Genomic DNA, 25,692 nt, shown 5'->3' on the forward strand with positions numbered 1-25,692 from the left:
GTAAAGTGATTTTCATTAAATAACAGGTAAAAAAAATATCTAAAATTACACTTTAAAGAAGTAAGGGTGTAGTTATGCTTTGCAAATTGTGCTATGTTAATTTTACTGAAGTCCTGTTTTAAATATATTAGCAATGAGTGCACATTTCTGTAAAGTGTCACTTTGAACCTTTTCATTGTGTACATTTCAAACTATATGTTTAATTTTATTAGTGGATTTAATGTATGGACAGCTTTCCAAGTCAATGGCTATAAAATTGAATATAGAATTATGTTAAATAGGGTAAAAAAATGTGTCTTTGGTGTCAATAACTTGGTATTTTGTGAAGAGTCTAAGGTAGATTTAACTGTAAATGGGAGTAGTGGAGGGTAGCTGTCTTAGTATTAGTGGTATTCTCAATATAGCATGGTATTACACAGGAAGAAATTTTAAGATTTCTTTAAAACATGAAATGTGGCTGTTGAAATTATAAGGTGTTAAGAAGGCAGTTACTGAGATACTGAAGTCCTCTGTTTTGTTTTTGCAGTGTCATAAGAATCAATTAATGACTGTGTGGAAAAAGATGTAAGCCATTTGGAGATCCTCATTAGTCCTTCCATGTCAGTGACTAGAAAATGTGTGCCTCATGCTTAAATTAATTAGGGTTATTTCTCCTGTATACAGATTCACAGGGAAAACAGATAATTTGACAAATTATAGATCTTCCTTGGGAATAAGTGACCCTGGTGCTGGACTGACATAGTGGTTAACCATTGTCACTCCAAATTATTTTTTAGATGCCAATTCTAACATTTAATGGAATGTGTCACTTAATTAACTAGGTGTCTAACAAAATCAGCAAAATATTTTGAAGATTCAAGTAAATTGTTAACTCTCAGACCTTCCTATCCTCAATTTCTTTTCAAATTTCTTTTCATTTTATTTGCATCTCATCTCATTGTTAATTAGCTATAAGATAAGGTATAAACAGAAGTAATTAAAACTCTTGAGTCTCAACCAGAGTATCAGCTAAAGCAAAGCAAAAACTTTAAGGAAGGAAATAATAACTGTGCACTTAAAAGTACAAAGATATAATTATTCTGAATTTAATAAACAGAAAGATGACCCCTTTTGTCATCTCCCAGATTAAACATTAAGATGAAAATCAAACTGTCTAATTAAAAATTATTAAAACTAAAAACAGGACCTGGAATGAACAAAAAAGAAAACGTGCCTCAATGGCACTTGAACTACTTTGTCACTTTTTGACCTGCTAGATCGTAAGATATTTAAAGATAATAGAGAGTGTTTTATCATTAAGTGGAAAGAAAATCAAAATGGGCTGTTAACAAACATTTTACTATAAGTAATACTGGGTAACTATGAGTATGTTTATATGAAATGTGTATGTTATCAGGTGACCATTCAAGATTTCTACATCATAACAAATAGCACCAAAATGCAGAGAATTGTGCTGCTATTGCTTTCTTGAAAATAGCTCTCTGATCAGTAGTTACTCCTTTGCAGAAATATCCAAAGATTGAATGGGAAAGAGCACAATCGCTTTCCTACCTGAACCCAAAGAAGATTACATTTCCAGGAAACTATGAAATGGCAAATTGCACTTAGTTCCAGTGACATGTATGTTGCACTAAGGAGATAGATATATTGCCTAGCATTGTTCTTTTGTATGAAAGGTTTGTATAACATAAATTATTGACAGTTCTGTGTGTACGTATATAGAAATAATCCATTCATTCATTTTCCACCGCTTATCTGAAGCGGAGTCGTGGGGGCAACAGTCTTAGCAGTAAGGCCCATACGTCCCTTTCCCCAGCTGCACTTGCCAACTCATACTGTGGTATCCCAAGGCATTCTTAGGCCATATAGGAGGTATAATCCTCCCAGCTGGTCATGCCAGAAAAAAACCCCACAGGGAGCCAATTCATATCAGGTGCCCGAACCACCTCAATTGGCTCCTCTCGATGCGGAGGGTCAGTGGCTCTACTCCAAGCCTCTCCTGGATGTCTGCACATCTCACCCTATCTCTAAGAGAGAGCCCAGCCACCCTGCGGAGAAAATTCATTTTGGCCGCTTATACCTGTGATCTCATTCTTTTGGTCATTACCCAAAGCTCACAAACATATACACATTCACACACACAATCAAGCATTGTTTTGCCAAGATACTATAAGTTTCATGACAAGCCTCAACCTCCTTTAGTTACATTCGTAGTGGAAACTACAATTTTCACATCCAATAACACATAACCCTTTGCGTGTTATGGTCATAAGGTGTCATATAGAAATTTATCTAGTCTATAGTGTTAAAGCAAACTAAATAATCTTATAGTATTTGTAACCAGTAAAGCTTGTTTGTAGATTTCCAAAGCATTTACTTTGCCAATAGTTGCTTCATATTTGAAAAGTACTGTTCAGCATGCTCTGACTGCTGATATCTTATACAAATATTTTTGCTTTCAATGTTTTGAGTTGTATTTAATGGGTTGTCCCAGTCAGTGGATACTGTATTGTCATGCAATCATGATTTTCTGTAATGCTGGAAACTGTGCGTGGATCATACTGATAACTTCTTGTGGATTGTTAAATCTACAGCTGTATTACAGAAATTAACTGGATATATACTACCAGTCAAAAGTTTTAGAATACCTCAGTTTTTTCCAGTTTTTCTTCAAATGTAATCAGTTGAAATGCAATAAATTACTTAAAATAAAGAAAATGTAAACGGTAAACTGCCAGAGGTTTAAATTTAATGTTTAGATTAGCATAAACTGAAAAAGGAAGTTTCAGAATATTAGAAATGTGCCCTTGTCCGGGAACAACTAATGTGTTACAACCAACAGGTGTTCTGCGGCAATTAAAGTAGATTTAGCCTTGTAACAATTTGCACAAGTGTCCCAACTTCGGTTTAATACTTAAAAACCCTCTATCTTAAAGCAGAGTTGGAACAGAACATGGACAATATTACACTATATAATCACAAGAAAATGGCAGTTAACAAATGAAATGAGACAGGGCAACATTACCCTTGGAAGTGTAGGCTTCTAATTTAGAGCAATTGCTTAAAATAAATAATCAAAGTGTCAGTGTGTATGTTGTCCTACATAATCCAAAGGCAGTTGGAAACTGAAAGAATCCGGCAGACCCAAAATCACACAAGTTTTTGAGGATCACCAGATGGTGTCATCCACTGAGGAACTATCCCTTGACCAAGTTTTATTACCATAAAATACAACAGAATTCAAATTATTTTTGCATTTAGGTTTATTAAAAACAATACTGGTACGAAAATGATTACATATTGCAATATTTTAGCTATTTAGCAGCATGCTTGCGTAAATGAAAACCCATCATTGAGGGTGCACACTGAGGGAACATACTTACACAGCATAGGGAAGTAGGTACTTTCAAAATGTTTTTTGTATAGTATTGCTTTATTGCAAATGGCATTCTATAAAATTAGAATCTTGTCTTGTTGATACCATGGAAGTAAATTATACAGAAAAGATGAGGTTCCTCCATTAGAAGAGTCCCTTGAGGATGTGCTTTATTTCAGTAATATATATTTTGATGTAGTCAAGTACAGTTATCAGATTTTCATATGGCACTAAAGCTGGAGGTATACAAATTACTGAGGAGGTAGTCAAAAATTATAGTCTTCAAACTGTGAATATAAATACAGTTTAATGTGGCCATAGTTTGATTAATTAAGGGATAAATATTGTTGGTTTCCATTTATGTTAAATTGGCTTCTTCCTTGTTGTCTGTGTGTTTAAACAAATCTGTATTTATATGTGTACCAGTTCTGTATTTAGCAATTAGTATATTCTATGCGTGTATTTTAACTGAGAATTGTTCACAGTGCTCTATGTCTACAGTCAATGAAGAGTGCTATACAAAAAAAGTTATTACTGTTGAAAAATCAAAGTGTTATTTGCACATAAAAGAAAACTATAGACCCAAAATGGGCACAATACTGACCTCTATATAAATCAGCATTTGTGAAGGAAGCCATAATAAAGATGAATGCAGTACTAGGCTGTGTTCTACAACTTGAATAAAAATCAAGTGATGGTATGATAAAACTCTTAATGCACTAGATAGATCATATCCTAAAGTATTGACTGAAGAAAAAAAATTATGCAAAGAAGAGCAACCAATCAGTCTCAGAAATAAATCTCATGCCTTTCCTTTGATGAGCTACCACAAAGAAGGCTACATGAAGGTGAAATCCAAGGCTCTAGAATGCCTAAGGACATCAGTATGCAGTAACTGTAGAATTCTTTCGGCTAAACAGTGAATTATATACTTGTGGATACCAGTAGTAATGAAAAGGTGCAATCAAGATGAAAGGGAGCCCACATTTTTGGAAGAATCCAATGGGTCATTAATTCTAGCACACTGGATTAAAAAATATCAATCCAACCATGTATTATACAAGTTGTATAATTTGTTTTAAAGCCAAAGTCTATCTCGGCAATATCAGACGCAAGGCAGAACCACCCCTGGATGAGGTAGCTGGCCCATCAAATGCACATATACACATGAACACTGGCTCATATGGGGTCATTTTAGAGTTAGCACTTAAGGGAACATTTATCACTTTGGAATGCAGGTGGATAACTGGAGTACACAGTGGGGGGAAAAACTATGTGAGCACAGGGAGAAAATTCAAGATTCACACTGTCGATTTACTGATTGCTTTTTACATATGCTTTCTGTCATTTGAAAGATTTCTTATTTTGTATCTACAATGTACAAACTTCTAAATATGCAAAACAAATTCTCAACACTTCCAGAAAATTGTTGTATTATTTATCTGTATTCCTGGAACAAAGCACATTATAGAATCATGAAATAGAAGGTGTTCTGTATATATACATTTTGAAATTAATTAATTATAATATTCATTTGTCCACATATCAGAAATTTGCATCTTTGGCCATGTTACACACAGTGTTGGCGTAAGCATGATGTGGCAATATGTTTTATTAAACACATATAACAATATGCACCTAATTCATTTGAATCTTTCCAGGAAAGCTGAAATTTTAAATATATTTTATCAGATTTTTATTTTTGTACGCCCAACCAACCCCCTTTCCATTATCCTCCTCCATTATCCTACCAGCAGGAATGTGGGCGAGGTCAGAGAAAAACCATGGAGAAAGCACTGGTCCTTCGCAGAATCCACTCACATACACACGCCTTCACACAGAGACAATTTGGAATTACAAATCAACATAATTGTTCATCTTGGAGAATGTGGAAGGAGAGGTTAGAGAAACTGAAGAATGTGCAGACTCCACATGGACAGTGACTAGGTGTAAGATTTGAACCCAATATTAATGAGGTAGCAGGGCTAGTAAAATGGAAATTCTCTTGTTTGGATTACATAAGTAATTGAATACTCTGTTTATTCTCTTGTTAACAGTCATATACAAAATTATGTGTGAAAAGCACTTAAAAACGATTTACTTTTTTCAAATGTGTTCCATCTTCATTAAAATATTTTTGACATTAGTAGTTGGAACCCTACTTTAAATGTAAAGCTGCTATGTGCTTTCACACTTATTTAAACCTTCAATCACATTGTGTTAATAAAGTGTGAGATTGTTTTTTTCCAGTATGTATTACTGCTTTTACTTCCTTGGCATTAATCCTGAGCATGACTCAAGCTTAGAATTCTGTTTACATACTGTATAGTGAAACCCAGAACAGATCCAGGGTGTCATGTAATCATCATCTTTACAGTGTTAAGCCTGAATTACTTTCAGAGCAGTGTTCTGCTACTATCTAGTGGATTAAATAACATCATGCTGCAAACCAGTATGTGTATTTTCATGCATTTATCCACTATATGGTAACCCTGTGGAAACTCCTCAATTTTGAGTGGGTCAGAGACTTTAACCAAAAAACAATGGCAAAGGAAAAGCCATTAAGAGAAACTGAACCATTGCTCAAATTGAGCAATAGTGATGGCAATATGAATTGGTCATCAGATGTTCACAGTGATAGTGAAACTGATGAATATGGCACTGCACAACCTAACCGCCATGATATGCCTGGTGAACGTGGTCATGTGATGATTCACCATGGTGTGACAGTGGCAAAATGGTTAAGGTCAAGTAAAAGGACAAGAAAGACTTTAGCGCCCTTAAGCACTGTTGCAACAGTGTAGCAACTGCCCATGTTTATGTCAAGGGAAATGTGGATGTCATTAAGCCTTGCAGGTGGTATCCTTCCATAATTAATTGGGCAAGTCGATTATGCAAATCAGGCACTGATACAGTATTTTACTCTCTTATGTGCAAGCAAGAGAAAAAAATGTTATTGGAAAAAATGTCCCGATTGTGGCATTGGGCTGTGCTTTGGAGACTCTTTCAAAACATTTCACACACAGAAAGAGTATGAAATCTGCATCAGTATATCATGTGAACAATAGCCATACATGGCATACTGTATTTATGTTGATGTTTTTGTATTTACACATTTCTGTTGTGCCTAATAACACTTTTTCTTGTTGAAATATATTCTAACCGTTTTGCATCATTTTTCTGGGGGTAAACATAACGCTAAGGAGGCTACACAGTTTCAGTGTTTTGTTTTAGATATGGTTTGTGTGATAAGACTTGTATCGCAACCATTTTTTTTTATATAAATCATTAAATTGATTGTGCTTCACCAATGCTTGAATACAGTATATACATACTACATAGATGTTGTAGCACTTATTTAAATATATAAAAAACTATTAATCCTCAAGATTGAACTTTTCTCTATAAATGTCAACAATTTTTATAGCCTTAAGCTTACACTTTTATTTTTTTTAACTCGAAGATATTTTAAGCATGTTTTATTATAGCATGTTTGACAAATTCCTTTCTAATCATACATGCCTGTCTAGGCATGTTTCTAATGCAATTTATATCCAGACCAAAGTCTGTTTATTCTATAATAGCACATTTTAACAGGGTCCACTACATTTTACAGCAATGCATTCCATATGTTTGTGCTGCACCTACATTCTTACATCACCTAGGTTAAGGATTACCCTTTAAAAGAGTTCACATTTTATATGTTTAATTATTAATCAACACAGAAGTGCTGTAAAACATAAAACTGTTTTCCAACACTGGGGCCCAGTCATCATAGAATTGTGTTTAACAGCCCTGTTAAATAAATGTAATTGTCATGTTTTAGTTAATTGACATTTGGGAAAGTTTATGTTTCTAAAGTTGTGTTAATAAATAAAATACATTAGATCGGTCTTTCTTAGTGACTGACTTTCCCTGTTTTGTGTTATTAGACTGGTTAATGATCAACATAGTCACCCTAATGCATTATATCCTTTAATTTTATACGAATTATGTTTACGATCTGCCTGACAATGCCTTGGATGAAAATGTATTATGTTGTATGAGCAAATGTTGTTTGAGAGCTAATGTGATGCACTGTTGTTTTTTGTACAGCTTAAATATTGTTGCCTGTAGCAATACTTTGAAGTTTGCTGTATTTATTTATTTATGTTTTGGTAATTTGTTTTACCAAATGTTTAACAATGTGTCAGTTTTTGCCACTGTGTATCACCTAAAACTTTAATTACCTTTCTTAAGAACATTTTTTTTGTCTATTATAACAAACACATTGGAGAGTGCCAATATTGTTGACATTTTCAAAATGTAATGTTGATTATAATAAATAAGATGCCCATCTAGATTTACTGCACACTTCTCTCAGAATAATTATCCAATTGTTGTAGTTCAGTTTTTATTGAATAGATGAAAGAGTCAAGTTTCATAATCCTCTTTTTTACATTTAATATATTTGAAAGCATTCTTTTTGTCACCTTTTACTTTATAGCCATATTGCTTTTCTCCAGCCAAAGGCCTGCTGATTATCATAGAAACTGTTGCGCCTCTCCTGTCAACTCATTCTTTCACTGTAATATTAGTGCAGTGAGTAAAGCAGCATCCAGCAACTACATGTTTGACATTCCGATAACAATATTATACACATTAAAGTAAGAAAAGTATAATGACAAAATCTGTATGATCATTCATTTAAAACTGTATACTAAAGTGACTCTCCCACGAAATGACTCTGTCAGTATTCATTCAAAAATCTACAATTAGACTTTCCACACTCCTTCCTATCAAAAGATGAAGCATTACCAGGCTTATACATTGCATGAAAATATAACTGCAATGTATTTTGTGCACATGTCTTGCTATTGCCTGTACTTTTTCTGCAGTACTAAATAGTTGTTTGTTAATGCACTGACTGCCTCTTCAGCATTGCATTGTCCTACTCAAGCCTGTCACTGGCTGAGCATTTACAGATGAGTGTGTGATGTATTTTGGACATTTCAGAAAATTTAAGAACCTTTACTGCCTTGTATCAGTGTTTTGGATTTTAAGGCCCCCAGATAGGACTTTCTCTGCCAGAGTTTAGTATGTCATAGAAAAAAATAGTGCATTGTGTTATTATCCAGTAAAAACAGAACATTAGTCAAATATCTGAATCATATATACAATATGAATTTGTACATTTAAAATGGTATTTTAATTTGTTTCAGAGTAAAAATGTTTCACTTTGAATGATTTAAATGCTATACTTGGTTTTATTACTTCAGGAATAATTGATGGGTATCTTGATGAAAGAACAGCATTGGAAAAGCAAGTTCAAATGAAAACAGAGCTTATTTCGCATCTTGAGCAGGAGTTGCATTCAACTAACAGCCGTCTACAAGAACTCGATGAAGAGCGACAAAGTATTCAACAGCAAAGAGAGCTATTGTCCAGACAACAGGATGCAATGAAGAACTCTGCAGGGTCCAGGGAGCTGCGTACGTATAAGCATCAGTCTAAGCACCTCTTAAATAGTGCTGGAAATACTCTATTGAAAGTGAAAGTAATGCTTAAGATCTGTTATTGTTTTGTTAATCTTTTTTAATTTTTCATAGACTTTGGGGGAACTGTTCTTAATTGTATTCAATAATTGGGCTCATGTAAGAATTTACAATATATTCTTAAATATTGAGATCTCGGAGATCTTAACCTAAGTTAACAATTTATTTTCTTAATTTGGTTATCTTTACTGTATGATAAACCTTGGCCACCTATTTAGAAAAATTCTTTAGACTGATAATAGCTGATTTGTGCCACTCACAAAACTTATTATTGTGTTCAGTCTTTTCCATTGTAATGAATGACTAAGGAAAATTGGCTTGCGTGTCACTTCACATATTGTATACATACACCTATCAAACAAAACATCATTCTTGGCCGCTTAAGCGTTCTTGCTCACACAGATAAACTGAAAAATGTAAGATTTGAATGGAATGGAAATATATGCGAGTTAGATTTTACTCATTTGACTTTCTGGGGTGCTGAAAATTATGGCACATATATATTAGATAGATTTATTTCTCTTAGTATGAGATTTTCTTTTTCCTTGTAGTTATTGTACTTTAGTTAAAGGCTATATTTTAATGTTTTGAATGAAAGATTAATAGGATAAACATTTACGTATATTAATGGAGTTCACTATACATTAAAATGTCTTGTTTAAAGCCTTATAGTGAAAATACTCTCTGATAGTTGAAAGATCTACAATAATCCTGGTGTATAGATAGAAATCATTATATTTTTAAAATGGATTACTGTATGTTGTTAACATGTCAGATTATGAAAATGTAGCTCCAATTTCAGTCCATTGGTTGAAATCTGTCATTCTCAGCCCCACAGACTGATTGAAACAGGCAGCAAGTTATTGGTAGAAAATTCTCTCTCTGTTGTTTTATGAGATTATATATTCTGGATAGTATTCTTTTGTACACTGTTTTCCAAACTGTGGCCTATTATATGTTCTTGTGAGCCCCATACTGTGTAAATAAATGCTGTCTATTCTGATATCCCCTCTCCAATTTTGAGGAGAATTACACAGTTTTTTTACCAATGTGCTTTTTGGGGTTTGTCACTCAATTGCTGCAGTAGAAGGCAGAGTAGCATTTGTTCATAGGCTTAAAGTCTAAAAATGAAATAGAATTCTGCACTGTAAAACTACAAATAAAAAAGCACACTTAAACTCCAAAACTGGATCCAGATCACATGTTGTTGGTCATGTTTTAATCTAGAGTGGATAGTAGATAAAAAAAACAGCTTATGACCCAGACCAAAAATATTAACTGCTTATTGTGTGGTAGTACAGCGCCAGTTCAGACTATTATGGTAGCATTTGATCTGTAAATGCTCTTTTCTCGTACATCAGAATGCTCTTCGAACTCACCCAGTTTAGCATTTTAGTGAACTTACCAATATTTACATAGTACTAATATTTCTCATAACTTATTGCAATATAAACTTGAAATGAGCACAAATTATTGACAAATAAATTGACTGCATCTTCTTTGAATGTTAAATAAACTGTTATGAAATTAGCTAAAGTTGATTTTAGAAGATTTTGGATAGCTGCTTATTGTTTGCTCTGCCTCATTTCACAACAGTATTCAGAAGAGACCCACTCCAGGCTAATTCTTCTGAATAAAGACCTGGTGCAGTGCAATGAAATGTATTGACTTTCTACAAACAGCCTCATGCTTAGTGTGTTTTGAGGAGTTTTTGCTGCCAGTCGCATCCCTTTTTGCTATAAAATATTAACTCACAACCCTGTCTATCTGTCTTCATGAAATTACTTGGCTCCCAGTGGTCCAGTTACGATGAAATTTGGGACATCTATTCTTCAAGAAAATTTTTCAGGAAAATGTTTGTTGTGGTATCTTAATAATAACGCACTATACACAATTTTGAAGTTTCAAAATCTCCAATTGAAATGCAATGGCAAATTTGCAAACTCTGTCTTAAAGTAGAGAAACATGCTGTTTGCCTTCAGTTACAGATTAGTGTACCGTATTGAATTTACATTTAGAAAGGTAATTTCAACCTATATATTTTATATATTTTCCTCTTTTACCCGTCTGACAGCTGCTCCTCATTGCAAAATGGCAAGCTAGTACACCAGCTAACTTCTCCTACTGCTTATTTCAAATTAACTGTATAAATATATATAAAACGTTAGTGTATGTAAGCATTGCTTTGTGAGAATAAGGTGAATAAATATATTAACAGCATGTTACACTAAAAGGAACAACGTGTCTGCATTATTTGCCAATTATAATGAATCCGTATTTCTCTGACTCTAAAACTGACAATATAATTTGTCGTCAGTACTCCAAACCTGCTGCATGTCATGGTCCGAAGCAACTAACAGTTTTATCTTGAGACTTGAACAAATTTTATCACTTCAAGTATGCCTTTCAAAAGTGTTATGTTTCAGAAATTTGAACTACAGTTAGTCAGACCCCCTACAACCAACAACTAGTAATAACAAATCATCCAATGCCATTTTTTAACCACTCAAATTGAAATCTGCTCTCAGTGAAAGCTATTCATCCATCAAAAGCATATTTAAGTTACATTTTTAATTACGTGATTGGTAAAATGCTGTTAAAAACCATGTATTTAATGTAGTCTACTAACATACTGCATTTAATTGCAGTCTGTCACTGTTATTTTTATTTTTAAGTGTGACTCGCTGTTATGCACATTACACACAATACCACACAATAAACAAATATGTGAAACAAACTCTTTGAAATAACTAAAACAAATGTAAAATGCTTCAGCTTTCAAAGCCATTACCATGTGTACATTTTATAACTTGTTTCTCTTGTGGATTCTCCTGTATACACTGCTGTAGCCCACGATACAATTTTAACTAATGCAATATATAATTAATTAATAAAGTGAAAAATTCCTTTAGTTCTTTTCCACTGGGGAGATGTGTAAAGTGTGCCTAGTGATATCAACAAATATTTATTTAATAGCAAGAAGCCATTTTATTTATACAATTTGGAGTCAGTGGACTTGTCAAAATGGATTTTTAGTCAGAGCTAATGCATAACTGGTGTATTCAGGACAGAAAAGAAAAATGGTACCCACTTTACATACTAAGGTGACTACATCTGTAAAAGTTAAATAGTATTTTGAAATCATATAAATTGAATGATGAAAATGAGTAAGAAATGAATATGCAGCTGGCTTCCTAGTGAACAATCTCAAGATGTTAATCATTGAAGTAAGTGCAGCAGATCATCACATGGCTAATTAAAACACATGGATTGACTACCTCCATTTGCTGTCTGCTTTCTTACATTGCTGCATTTTTTGGAGTATATTACGTATTTTCTTCTGCATTGTGGTAATATTACAATTTTGGTATTTTAGTCAAATATCTTTCTCTATGGTCTGTCAAAGCAAATTCAAAGGAAAATGGTAAAAATGTACAGTAGCATTACAATCTCTGAAAGAATGTTTGCTTTTTTCCTTTTTACATACTGAGATTCATCAGCTTGTGCTGTTACAAATAATGCTAACTTTTTTTTTTGGACCTGTGCTATATTATAACTGCTTTCATTTTCACCCCTTCCCTTCTTAAGTCATTTTATACAGAGAGCATGTGAATTATTGTGCTTTTTTGTTCTCCTAGGCCTAGTTGACGCTGCAGTTGATGCAGCACCCGAAGCAGGTCTGTCTACACTGAGCATGAAAAATTAAAATTCGGGTGGCACTTAGCAAAAAATAGATAATAATCAATCATGTTCTATTAAGCTTGGAGCTTGTTTGTCTTGGGCTCGCTTTCTGTTACTAACCCATGGCTCTGCTTCCTGATTTCACCCTACCTTGGTACTGAACCTTTTAATTTTATTCCAAAATATTCCTAGCAAGCATGGTGATCCATATCCAGTCAATATGCTAATATCCTAAACAGCAATCTTTTCTTGAATAATCTGAAATTTGTGTAAAAGAGAGAGTTTGAAAAACAACAACAACAAACTTTTTCATGGATGTCTAGTTTTCACTGGTCTGTTACCACAACTTCTTGTTGTCCAGTTTCCTTTTGTTAGTAGTTATCATTAGTTCTTTGTATATCTTCTTAAACTGCTTTTCAGTTTTATTTTTTCATAATTTTATAAAGACTTTCCCTAAGTCATTACCTTTTTAATTCAATGCTAAACTCTAAATATTGGACTATATTGTGTGGATGCTTCTGAATGTTTATGTGTAGTAGGTAGGTTTGTATCGATTTCTTCTGCCTTTGAAATCTTATATTTACAAGCTTTATGCAACATAGAACATACTTATTCTATTGCAATATCTTACAGAAAAGGATACATTTGCATGCACATTATAAACATCATTAACATTAAAAGCATATTTAGCTTGTTGATGAAAAGTTTTGTTGTTGTTGTTGTTGTGTATTTTAACTATAAAGTAAATTTATGTTTACAGTGATTGCTGTGTTAGACCTATGCTACTTCCCTGCCTGAATGATTATGGAGTTGGTAACCCCATACAGTTCTGCTTGATGTCATTTCTCTGTACTGTTTCACCCTGTGGTGTTAATAAATGGTATAATTTTTAAATGGGAAGCTGAGAAATTTAGGGTGCGCTGCATTTCTTTGCATTGTGCACTTCTATTAGACATTTCATTGTGTTATGAAAACAAGACTACCTTGTTGCTGGCACCTGACACAGAAATAAAAAATGAATGATTAAACAACTTATGTAATTAACAATAATGCAAGTCATATTCTAATCAGCCATCAAACTGTATTGCTAAGAATATTGGAACATTTCTTGGCTATCAAAAATTGTCAGAAAGTGTCATTAGTATATTCATTATGTGCTGTCTATCAAGGACTTGTCTTGTTTTTTTGTTCAGCTTTATTTCATTCAGGACCAATTAATGATCATATCATGCATTCATTGTTTCTCATTTTTACGTTCATCATTCAGATCTCCTTGAGGAGACAGAGAAGTTAATGAAGGAAAAAGTGGAAGTACAGCTCCAAGCAGAAAAGGAGCACAGTGATCTTCTAAAACAAGTAAAGACGCTTGAATTGGAGCTTGAGGAACAGATTAACAAAGTTGGAGAACTGGAGCAGGACAAGACTGTGGAAGTCTCTGACTTGAGGCAGCAAATACAGGCTTTGGAAAAGCAGCTGGAGAAGAATAGAAAATTTTTGGATGTAAGGCTTTAATTCACAATATTTTCTTAGTAAATGCACTTCACTGAAAAAATATATAAGATTTTTTATTATTATTTCTGCCAACAAAATACTATAACCCAGCTAGCAATATTTATTCCCTATTATTGACTCGAAAAGAAACTTACATTTGCCTTCAAGAATACATATAATTTATGAAAGCATAAGTACATTGACTGGAAAAATATAATATTTTATAGTGTTACAATAAGAGATCAACCAAAACTTTCTGAATTGCTTAATACTAAAAAATGAAAATGTGCTAAAATAGTAACTTAACTGGAGCAAATAAGATGTTTTCACCCTTTAGTCTTTTATTATATTTCAAGTATAATTATTTTGCCTTGCAAAGACCACATACTGCAGTTTATTTGTAACGTGAAAAATGCAGAAATGTCTTTTGTTTTGCTTATACGTAAAGGAAAAAAAAAATAAGTGTGCAAGGCAATCTGAAATAAACAATATCTGCAACTATCACACAGATATGTAATTCATAAATATTTTACAAGGGCAAGCTATACAAGGTATTAATGCCATCATGTAAATGTACATGTACCTTAATTGTTATTGGACCAGATAAGCAGTTTACCCATAATCACATGTCTAGTGCTGAGCTACCCATATTTTGAATGAGCCCATTCCACGTAGTTTGCATTTTCTTGGATTCCAAGATGTCAACGTTGAGGCTTGTTTATTATATTGTACAGAATGCACTCACAGGTGTGGTTCTGTGGTCTACTGGTGCACTGAACTAAATACACTACACATATGAAGGCAGAAGCTTTTTTCCCCTTCCTAGGTTACCTGACCTACCCAGTTAGTTCTGCCCAGAAAAGCTATAATGCTTCTTAAACATTTTAATGTTGTTTATAGTAAGATTCAAATAAACATTTAAAGCTATATAAGCCAATATTGTACTTGAAGAATTTTTCAGATTTATTGCTTAAGTTTTGTACAGATCCGCAGAAATGAACAGTAAGTGTTTACATACAGCATAGCAGAATATAGCCAATATCTGGATTTTATGTTTGTTAACAAGAGAAACAGATAATGGTTTCAGGTGAAATTTGAATGGTACCTTTGACAGAGCACAGAAGAATGTTCTACAGTGGAGGCATTTCCAAGATAAATAAAAAATAAAAGGTATATGTCAGTAAGTAATGCAAAGAGTAACTAAATGTTCTTTTTTCCCCGTTGGTAGCTACTTACTGTATATTATACATCAGTCTGTTAGATATTTGATTAATAGTGTCATTACATATAAAAAACAAAAATGCACCATGGAATAAATGCAATTTTACATTTTGGATGTCTGTAAAAGTGTTTTGTTTTACATGGACAGAAAAATGTATTTCTCAGTAACAAATGCACAAGATAGAAAATATTTTTTAAAAAGTGTTAATTATTTTCATGTACCGTAGATCCCGTTATATAAGCCGAGAATTTCGTCCTAGATTTTTGGCTTGGAGTTTGGGGGTCGGTTTATACAACGAGTATCGTTTCAGATTCAAGATTACTCAGTTTAGCACTGCTTTTTCACAGATCAAGAAATCAAGGCATGGTTCCTCACACAGTTATAGATTTACTTAAACTCATCATGTTTTTTAGTTTAGCTTTTACTTCCGAGTTACCAAAATTTTATGTAAACTTCTCTTATACCACATGTAAACCTAAGTATATCTATCTATGGTTATTTTTAAGAATTTCCCCTGGACAGGAGGTTGGAGTACAGGACAAAATCATGTAAATGCCTACACTGAGCTTATTTATTGCTTTATAGTCTGCACCTACTATGACGCTACAGCATACAGTACATTTTAGCTATTGCTGCTTCCAATGCATCAGTAAGGAAGTCACATTATTTCATTTTTAACTGAAGTTCTCATTTTGTCTCCTATCTGTGCTGTTCATGTGTCTCAAAGTAAAACAATTCCTAGGATAGACACATTTTGAATACTGAGTTTTATTCACCTGGTTCATTGTCCTGCCTTCTGTAGACATTATGTTTTAGACATGACTTTTGTTTAAAATGGGAATAAAGTGGTGTTGTAATTAGCAATTCTTCTGTTGCACAATCTCAAAAAAAACAATTCAAATATCAGCCTGGTTAATGTGTGTAGTTTACACCTTCTACCAGTTTTACACCAAGTCCACTAGTTCCTCACACCTCGCTCAAATTCATCACAAAAGTATATAGGGTAATTTGAAAATCTATTCTAAACTGGCCTTGGGTGAAACTAACATAGGTGTAGATTTGTGCTCCAGTGTGACCCCCAGGGAGACTGGTGCTCCGTCCTCTGATAATTTCCAGGCTCTGGGCCCAGTACTACTAGCGCAGGCTCTTCTTTAGATTTTTTTATTAACTGTATTAATTCATTTTGGGACTTTGCAGAGATATGTGTATTTAACTTGGCCTAATGTACAATACTTTCACTGCATTTAGAATGTCTAATATTTCCTCCTGAGGCACTGTAGATTAGTTTTTGGACAGTGGGGACAATCTTGTGCATTAGTTTTTTTGTTTCTTTTGGAACAAAAATATCTAATTTAAACACATTCATTTTTTACATTGTGAAATGAGAAAAAGTCAGTCATATAATGACCTTAATATACCATAATAAGTTCAGCAAGTTTTGCAGTTTTAAGTTCAATATTATAGTACAAAACAAGTCATGCGTTGGTTGGTGATTGAACTGTTAATAACTAAAAAAGTTTATTTTAAAACTTAAATTTCTAGCTTTTGTAGTGTGCATATTTTTCAAAATGTTATTTTATCACAGTGGTTCAGAACCCTGAAAAAGGCAAAATGATGGACCATAAGCTTTCTGTGAAGTTGCAGATCATTACTAAAGGATATTTTAATTGTTAAAACATTAAAAAAATTATGAGATGCATATTTGTTTTAATATTTGCGTATTTACTTATCTTGTTGCAAAAAATTTATGAAATCTGCAGCAGTCATATATTAAAACAAGTTAATTTTGTTCTATATGATAGCAATGTAAGTTTATGCTTTACTGAATTTCTTTTGAAAATGTTTTTGTTGTTGCACAGCAACAGGCAATTGACAGAGAACATGAACGGGATGTTTTTCAGCAAGAGATTCATAAATTAGAGGAGCAGCTAAAAACCCCACAAAAACTGCAGCCCTGCTCTGAGCAAAACCACACTGAGGTACTAAAGTTTTTAAAGTGTGCATATTGTAAAAATAAAAGAGTAAAATGGCATCTATCCATAAATATTCATTTATAAGAGTTGTAAAAAAAAAAACAGAAGTTTGTTTTTTTTATTTAACGAATATTGTGAAAAACTTTATTCCTTTTGGTTTTCCTGTCAAAAAAGCTGTGATAAATCGCTATATACATCTTGGATTGAGCTTTGGTCATTTCAGTTGAGTTCTTGTGTGTTCTGTAATACACTTTATAGTTGTTTCATTTGTGAAAGGTACAATATGACAGAGTTTGACTGAAATAATTCTACAAGCTATAGTGGATAGTCTTGTGCATTTTTTGTGAGGCATTAGATTCTTATTGTAGGCAAATTTAATATTGGATATGTGCAGTGAATGAGTAGTCTACTGCTTTAGAAAGAGAGCAGCCAATTACCCAAGAAATGTTCATTCATGTTAACACCTACAGCATAACATAAATGTGTTGAAGGAAGCCTTAAGCAATTACCAGTAGGTCAGAGTTGAAAACAATGCTGACGCTGCGCCTTCTTTCCATGCACACGTCAACATTTTCAATGCCAATTAAAGTTTTTAAATTTACTGTTGCTTTTCTGTTCATACTGTACTATAACTGAATGATAGATGAAATAACCATGTGCTTTATTATTTTAGTTTTAAACAGCATTAGTATGCTACTCTTTGTCAAAGCTTTGTTTGCTTAAGTATGATATACCCTTGTATTACTTTCATTTTATTGTTCAGGTATGTTGTAAATATTATGAACTTTGAGCTTTATCCAGCATAGGACATATACAACCAATAAAAGTAAATTGCTACCTGCATTTTCAAGTCCCAAATTAATCTCATGTGGATATTGTTTTATTTGTTAAGTTATACAAAATGTCTAAAGAAAATATTTAAATTCATTTTCAATAATTTATTGGTGATTTGCTGTTTCCTTGTTTATTGATCATTTAAATATTTGATCTCTTCTATTTATTCTGTCTAAATGTTGCCTCAAATGGTATAGTAGTCTTCAGATGATATCGAGTAAATTTGGAGATTTAATACATCTCGAACATTTACAAAATTTATATGACAGAAATTAGAAGGGAAAAGCACTGCAGTAAGCAATTTCAACTTAAGAACAATAATATTGAGATACTGTGATCAGATTAAAAATATGTATGTGTATTTCCTTCATAACAAGAAAGCATTTGATTGTGTTAATCATACAGGATTGATTAAACTGCTTCTAAAGTTTTAAGTTTAACTTGTAATCTTTATTTGAATCAAGGAGCATTTATTTGAACAAGTCATTGTCTGTTCAATTAATTTCTGATTGTAGGGGGAGTTTGTCAGAATTGAGTTATTTTATTTATATCGTAAAAACTTCTTCAGTGGCATTGGGAGTAGCAACAGATAAGAAATTGTACAAGTTGTTGACACAGTTTTAATGGCAGAAACAGAAACACAATTGCAGGACGTGATGATATTGAAGTGGTAATGTCATTAGTAGATGTGACAAATATGATCCTTTAAAACTATTTGGTATGAAGAATGATGTGAAACAACATGCTGTTGACAAGAAGTAAAATTGTGCCATGGATCAAGATCAAGATTAATAGAGAAGATACACAAGTTAGACCATTTATATTCACTTTCTGGCCAAAAACAATCACCTTGGATTTAGCTAAGTAAATGGGTAAGAGCCTTCCATTGGATAAGAACTGCAGTGATTAATATGTTTCAGCTGACAACAAGTTATTTAACCCTAACTGATGCACTGAGTAGCTTCTGATTTCTTAAACAACTATGTTGGAAGACATACCCAGTAGTCATGGAAAAGATATGCTGTTTCAAAAAGGTCAAAGTATTGACCTTCATCAAGCAAAGAAAACAACTAAAGGAACTGGGTTAAACACTATCCAATGCACTATTAAAAAATGGAAGGATTGTGGTGATCATCATATTCGAGAGAGTAAAATGGTCAGGAAAAAAAAAAGAACATTTCTTTACACACAATGCAAAAAGAACTCAAGGTATTGGGACTAAATTGCTGTTTAGCTTTAAAACAGCCACTTATCAGTGAGGCTAATAGGGGGGAAAAAAAGGGTTCTGTTTACTATGGAGCATAAAGATTACACTGTGGAGTTCTGGATGAGTTCAGATTTTCCCTGTTCCAGAGTGATGGATGTATCAGTGTAAGAAGAGAGGCGGATGAAGTAATGTACCCATCATGCCTAGTGCCTACCATACAAGCCTGTAGGGGGCAGTGTTATGATGTGAGGTTGCTTCAATTAGTCAGGTCTAGCTTCAGCAACATTATGTGCCCAAAAAATGAGGTTAGCTCACTGCCCGAATATACTTAATGACCAGGTTTTTCCATCAATGGATTTTTTTTCCTAAAGGGTACAGACATATTCCAAGAAGACAATGACAATTCTGTTGTAATTGTGAAAAGAGGTTCAGGGAGCACGAGACATCATTTTCACACATGAATTAGCCACCACAGAGTCCAGGCTTTAACCCCACTGGAAATTTCTGGGATATGCTGAAGAAGACTTTATACAGCGGTACAACGTTTCCATCTTCAATACAAGATCTTTGCAGAAAACTACTGCAATTCTGGATGGAAATAAATGTTGTGACATTGCATAAGCTTATTGAAATGATACCACGGTGAATGTGTGCCATAATCAAAGCTAAAGGCAGTCAAATGAAATATTAGAGTGTGTGACCTTTTTTTTTGGCCAGGCAGTGTATGTGGGTAATACTGTAACAGGATATGAGAAATATGAGACAGAAATAAGAATTCAGATAGCTAAAGGTACATTTTAAGCATGCAAAGGATTTGTCCAGCAAAGTCCATTTGCTTAAAAGCAAGAGTAAGAATTTCCAAATGTTTTATCTGCTCAGCTTTATTGTATGAATGTGTATCTTGGACAATAGCTCAAGAAAATGTGAGGATAGAAGCATTTCAAATGTGGGTGTATAGAAAGTTGATGAAGATACTTTGGACATTGAAATTAAGTAATGATGAATTTTTAAATCAGTAAGTGGAAAGATATATGTAATATATGTGATCAAGAAGAAGAAAGCTGCATGTTTTGATTGTCTTGTAAGGTAATAAAACATGAAGAGGAGACTGCTTGGAGGACTTATAGACAACAATAAATAAGAATAAAACGATAAACAAGAATAAAATAGAGAACATCAAACATGGACTGATATCAAGAAATATAAAACATTTTTGAGAAAAGCTCAAGACCGTAAGCACAGAAGAACCATGATAGCCTATGCAGATGGAAGATGATATTTGATGGTGATGATTCCACATAGTATAAAAAATTGAATAAAGTTTTCAGTTTCTATAACTTGTTTACAAAATGAAGTTAAATTTGGATAACAGTTTAGTGTTTGCTCCTAAAGTTTTAAAATGAAGCAGTCAGAAAATAATTTTAACAAACCAAATTGTCATCTGTGGAAGCTCAGCCCCGGACATAGAAAGGCACACACTGATGGTTCCAAAAACACACACATTTATTTACACAAAGTCCTCACAACACCCAATGCCCCTGCACCAATCACCCTCTTCTCAGGCCCTCCAAAGGTCCTTCACTGCCTCCACTCCTCTCCGCTGAGCTCTGTCCTCTTCCTCCCGACTGCAGCTGTCGACTAGAGGGAGGCGGCCTCTTTTATTCTCATCCGGTCCTGCTCCAGGTGCTTTCCGATGAACTTCCTGCGGCACTTCCTGGTGTGGCAGAAGTGTTGCATGAGCACCCAGAAGCACTCCGGGTGTCCTCGGTATTCCTTCTGCCGGCACCTCCAGGTGTGGCGGAAGCACTAACGTCCGAAGCTCCACAATTGTCTGGGTGCCCCCTGGCGGTGGCCACAGGCTCTTTCAACCAGGCAGGGCGGCTGCCCTCTCGTGGTCCTAGGAAGGCACAGTCCCTCTCCTGGTCTGTCCAGGTGTCGCGACTGGGCACAGCCCCCAGCCAACCACCACACATTTCTTATACAATTTCTGTTTGTAAAAGTTTCAGCAATCTGTTTTTCAACCTACGTAGTCAATTTCAGTTTTACAGAATTTGTAAATTTAATTGAATTTTTATTTTAAGAAAACTATTTTTTTTTTTCTGGAAAAGTAGCACCCATAAATTGAAATGGGTATTTCAAATATTAAGCCTAAATGACAAGGTATAGCTTAGTTCTTTGGTATTGTAAATACATATGGTTCATGTAGTTTATATTCCCATAATCTAAAACTTAAATAATTATATTAAATAATTATATATATTATTTTCCTAAATAATAACTTAATACATTTTTTTAAATGTTTATTTATTTTTTATTTTTTTAAGATTGAGATTCTCAAGAAACAGTTGCATCATAAAACAGATCAATGCAGTGAACTTCTTCTTCAGATGGACCAGTTTCAGAGGGACATTCAAGAGCGTGATGAAGAGATTGACAAAATGAGTAACAGAATAAGAGAGCTGGAAAATGTTTTGATCAACAACTCTGAAAAGTTGCAGAAGGTTGTTTTGAAAAGTTTCACTTTTATGGCAAATTCTTATATGTCAATATTTCTTATTGTAAATCATGAATGTAACTCCTAAATTGTATAGAAATCAAAATTTTAAAAATATCTCCAAAACAATTATTGGTAGACATGATTCTTTGTTAATACTTTAGTAGCTTATAGACTGTCATATGATTTGTGACAAGGATTCGATCATCTTGTTTGCAACTGTTGTCCACTCTGATTCTGAGAAGTTAAAGTTAAAATTTTAAATCTTGACATGATATTGGTTAATAAAGTAGATGGATAATGCATAGCAGCGGTCATAAATAATGCATATCAAAATGTCTTTTTGGGTCAGAGTTGTATTTGTTCATGTCTCCATTTGTATGCAGTTTGTGTAGCTGCCTTCAGAATGTTTGAATTGGTTTAATTATTGTAATTATTCCATAAAAAATAGTGGTATAGTTTAATTTGTTGGACTAAAAACCAGGGACCCCAAGGGTTCATTCCATTCCCTACCAGGGCTCTAAGTGCATCAGTTCTTACATTGCTGCTCTTGTAATTATATTTCAACATATGCATTGTGGAGTGATACATTTGGGTAGTGTTCACCAAGAATGCTACATAAATAGAGTCAGTTTTGTCTTGTATGTCAATTTCTTATATTTTAGCACAGGACATAAAGTAACTACTTGCATGTGTTATTAGATATCATATAGGACTGAGAGGTGCTTCAAATCTAGCTATGAAAAGTCATGCATAGTAATCGGTTATCAAAAATAACCAGTAACATTTGCTTACATAACTGTACAGTTTAATTTTATATAGTTGTTAACTCACTGTAATAACACTATTGTTGTATTTTTTTCTTTTTTTTTTTGAAGATGGAAGTAAGAAAACAGCTAGCTACAAGTGAAGTAATGCTGGACTCAGTTCTTGAAGCACAACTGCAAACTGAACGTGACGCTTTGGACAGAAAGGAAAAAGAGGTATATTTAAATTATAATGTTACACTTAATACCTTTAATGTTATCATTTATTACAGGATAGCTATGCCTTATGCTGTTTATATCTTAAGAGCAGAGAATAACCACAGTAATCCTTACAATGGTTCTGTAATGGCTCTGTAGATCTCTAACCTAGAAGAACAATTGGAACAATTTAGAGAAGAATTGGAAAATAAGAATGAGGAAATTCAGCAATTAAACATGCAAATGGAAATCCAACGGAAAACATTAGGCACTCTGCAGCAGGAGCTTGAAAATCAGAACCTATTGCTCAAGGTATTTACATTTATAATTCTAGAGATTTATTTATTTTGAGTCCTCACTCTTCATTTTTTTCTGAGTATATGTATTTTTAGTTCACTTATGTGTCTCTTCTAAAGTTACAGTGCCCTGAAACAAAATGCAAATCAAATATTTGTGTTTTGTATATAGGGTGTTACTCAAAATAAATAACAAACAAGGAGATACCCACGGCACCTTTCTACAAGGCTTCATTTTCTTTGCTTTAAACATTTAATATTATGGAGAGATTACTAAGATTAGTCTGTTAGGTGCAAATCCTAATTTCGTAATCGTAATTTATAAAAGTTTTTTTTTTTTTTTGGGCAGAATGAAATTGCAAGTTTGCAGCAGTCACAGCATGAGTCTGAGAATGTTTCCATTGATGATCATAAACTGGTAATTGGAAAACTCTCTCAAGTTATTCATGAAAAAGAACATGAAGTAGAAAGTTTAAATGAACAGATTGAAAAGCTGCAACAACAACTAGAATTTTCACGGGACAAAAAGGTATTTCTAATGACAATTTGAGACTTTATAAATTAAGTAAAACTGGAAAGAAATGTTTAAAAATGTATTCTACTTTACCCTGCACCTGCAGTATTACTTTAAATGGTCTAACTAGAAACTTCTAAGATCATTTAAGCAGTACATATTAAAGTTGGAATGCAGTTTGCTTTGGCTTAGGCTAACAAGTACTAAAAACTTTAATAAAACAAACAATGCTCATTCAATTTATAATGAATCCAACAAAGTAAAAAAAGCATTGATGCAAAATATACTTTGGTTTTATGTTCTTAGTGTGCCTGTTTTTAATGGTAAATCGCATTTAGTCTTCCTTAAAATAATGAAAAATGTCATTTAAATTAATTTCTCAGCAACTTTGTCTAATTATGAATCATAAAGAGAGAACTTTATAACTTTCATTTATTTCATTGTAGGTGATTGACAAAAAAAATGAACAAATCAAAGAGCTTGAATCTCAAGTAGAATTTCAAAGAAGTGATTTAGAGCGTTTAAAAATTAAAAGTGAAGATGAAATAGAACAACTAAATGAAGTCATAGAAAAGCTACAGCTAGAACTTGCACATATTGAGAACAAATCACAAGATGTCTACAATTCTGAGGAAGCGCAACACATCGACAAATCCTTGGTCAAAATGTTGAAAGAAGAGGATTCAGATAGACAAAGAGAGAAAGGGAGTGAAGAAGTAAATTTACCCAAGGAGGAGTTTGAAGCAATGAAGCAAAATATTTATTTAACAAATCAGGAATTAGAATTTCTTAAAGGTGATCGTATGAAACTGTTGGATAAAATTTCCCATTTAGAACATTCACTTGCAATAAATGAAGATTCCGCACACAAGGTGAAATTGTTGGAGGAGGTCCTTCAAGAAAAAACTGCGACATTGTTAGTAATTCAGGCAGAACTAAATGCAGTTGAAGAAAGTGCTAATTCTCACATCACTAACTTGGAAGATAAATTGGAAGAGCTTGAATTTGCTGTTCAGAAAAAGGATACAGAATTTAATCAATACTACATTAGAGCAAAAGACATTGAAAATGATAATGTTGTCCTACAACAAAAGGTTCTTGAGCTAGAAGAAAGATTAAACCAAGGTACACAGTCTCCTTCCCTAAACCAAGCATCACATAGCACTTTAAAGAAACAATCAAATATAAACACCAAAGAACTTTATGACAATCAGGGAAAAAATGAGGAGGTGATTCCAGAAATAGTATCAATAGAAACGGAAGCAGTTGCTGAAAACATCTTGGTTGTAGATGGAGATTCACAGAAAGATGAGGAGACTCAAAACAGCATTGTGGAAGAGTCTGAAACAAAATTAAACCGTTTAATAGTTAAACTTGCAGATTTAGAAGAAGAGCTAACTGAACTGAATGAAAATCAGGAATTGCAGAGGCAGTTACTCTACAGTACTGAAAAAGACAAAGCAGAATATGAGAAGAAATTAGCCAAGCTGACTGTCCTCTTAGAGTTGATGAGAAAGCCTGCTGTAGAAAAAGAAAACCTGCAAAGAGTTCTTGGAAGTGTAAAGGTATAGATATCTTATAGTATATTATATAGAGCATTATAAGCATGTTGAACAAATAGATGTTTTCACCCTTATTATTAACAGACACTATTATCTCTTTAATATCAATGAGAAGATTTTCTGTCTTTAATAAGTAATGCCTACACTCAACAAAGACTTTGCTCAATAAATGAAGAGAAACAGAGTGTCAAGAGACTATAAACAAGAAACAATATGTCAAATTGTCTTCTTATTTTTCATTATCCTGAGAGTGCCATACTCTGAAATTGGAATATATTATAGTTGCAGATCACTTAGAGCAGATTAAAAACAACGTTTTTAGAGATAAACAAAAATCAACAATCAAATGTAAAAATTAACAGACACTCAGTTACTCCAATACATGTTTTTGAAACTTGGAGTTTGATTGATAAGGTGAAATATCACTTTTTTTTATTAAACTGCAAATAATTAATATTTTTGACTTGTGAATATTCTGTATAATCTTGTAATTTCAAAAAAAACTATATATGCCACGGTTGCTTAAAAAACATCTGATAACTA

General features: G+C 33.3%; 1 protein-coding gene across 7 annotated transcripts in view; it reads left to right on the forward strand.

Annotated features, from left to right (window-relative positions):
* The window catches only part of akap9 (A kinase (PRKA) anchor protein 9), a 231,256-nt gene that overhangs the window by 159,900 nt on the left and 45,664 nt on the right, over window positions 1-25,692 (forward strand). For 6 of the 7 annotated variants that reach the window (XM_039736927.1, XM_039736925.1, XM_039736922.1 and 3 more), the window contains 9 exons: window positions 8,635-8,847; window positions 12,549-12,587; window positions 13,859-14,091; window positions 17,164-17,283; window positions 21,643-21,819; window positions 22,691-22,795; window positions 22,937-23,089; window positions 23,423-23,602; window positions 24,034-25,152. In XM_039736927.1, the coding sequence (XP_039592861.1) occupies window positions 8,635-8,847; window positions 12,549-12,587; window positions 13,859-14,091; window positions 17,164-17,283; window positions 21,643-21,819; window positions 22,691-22,795; window positions 22,937-23,089; window positions 23,423-23,602; window positions 24,034-25,152 (2,339 nt within the window). The remainder of the gene's footprint in view (window positions 1-8,634; window positions 8,848-12,548; window positions 12,588-13,858; window positions 14,092-17,163; window positions 17,284-21,642; window positions 21,820-22,690; window positions 22,796-22,936; window positions 23,090-23,422; window positions 23,603-24,033; window positions 25,153-25,692) is intronic. The other variant, XM_039736923.1, reaches the window with a different exon arrangement.

Source organism: Polypterus senegalus, chromosome 15 (assembly GCF_016835505.1).
Source record: "Polypterus senegalus isolate Bchr_013 chromosome 15, ASM1683550v1, whole genome shotgun sequence".
NCBI lineage: Eukaryota > Metazoa > Chordata > Cladistia > Polypteriformes > Polypteridae > Polypterus > Polypterus senegalus.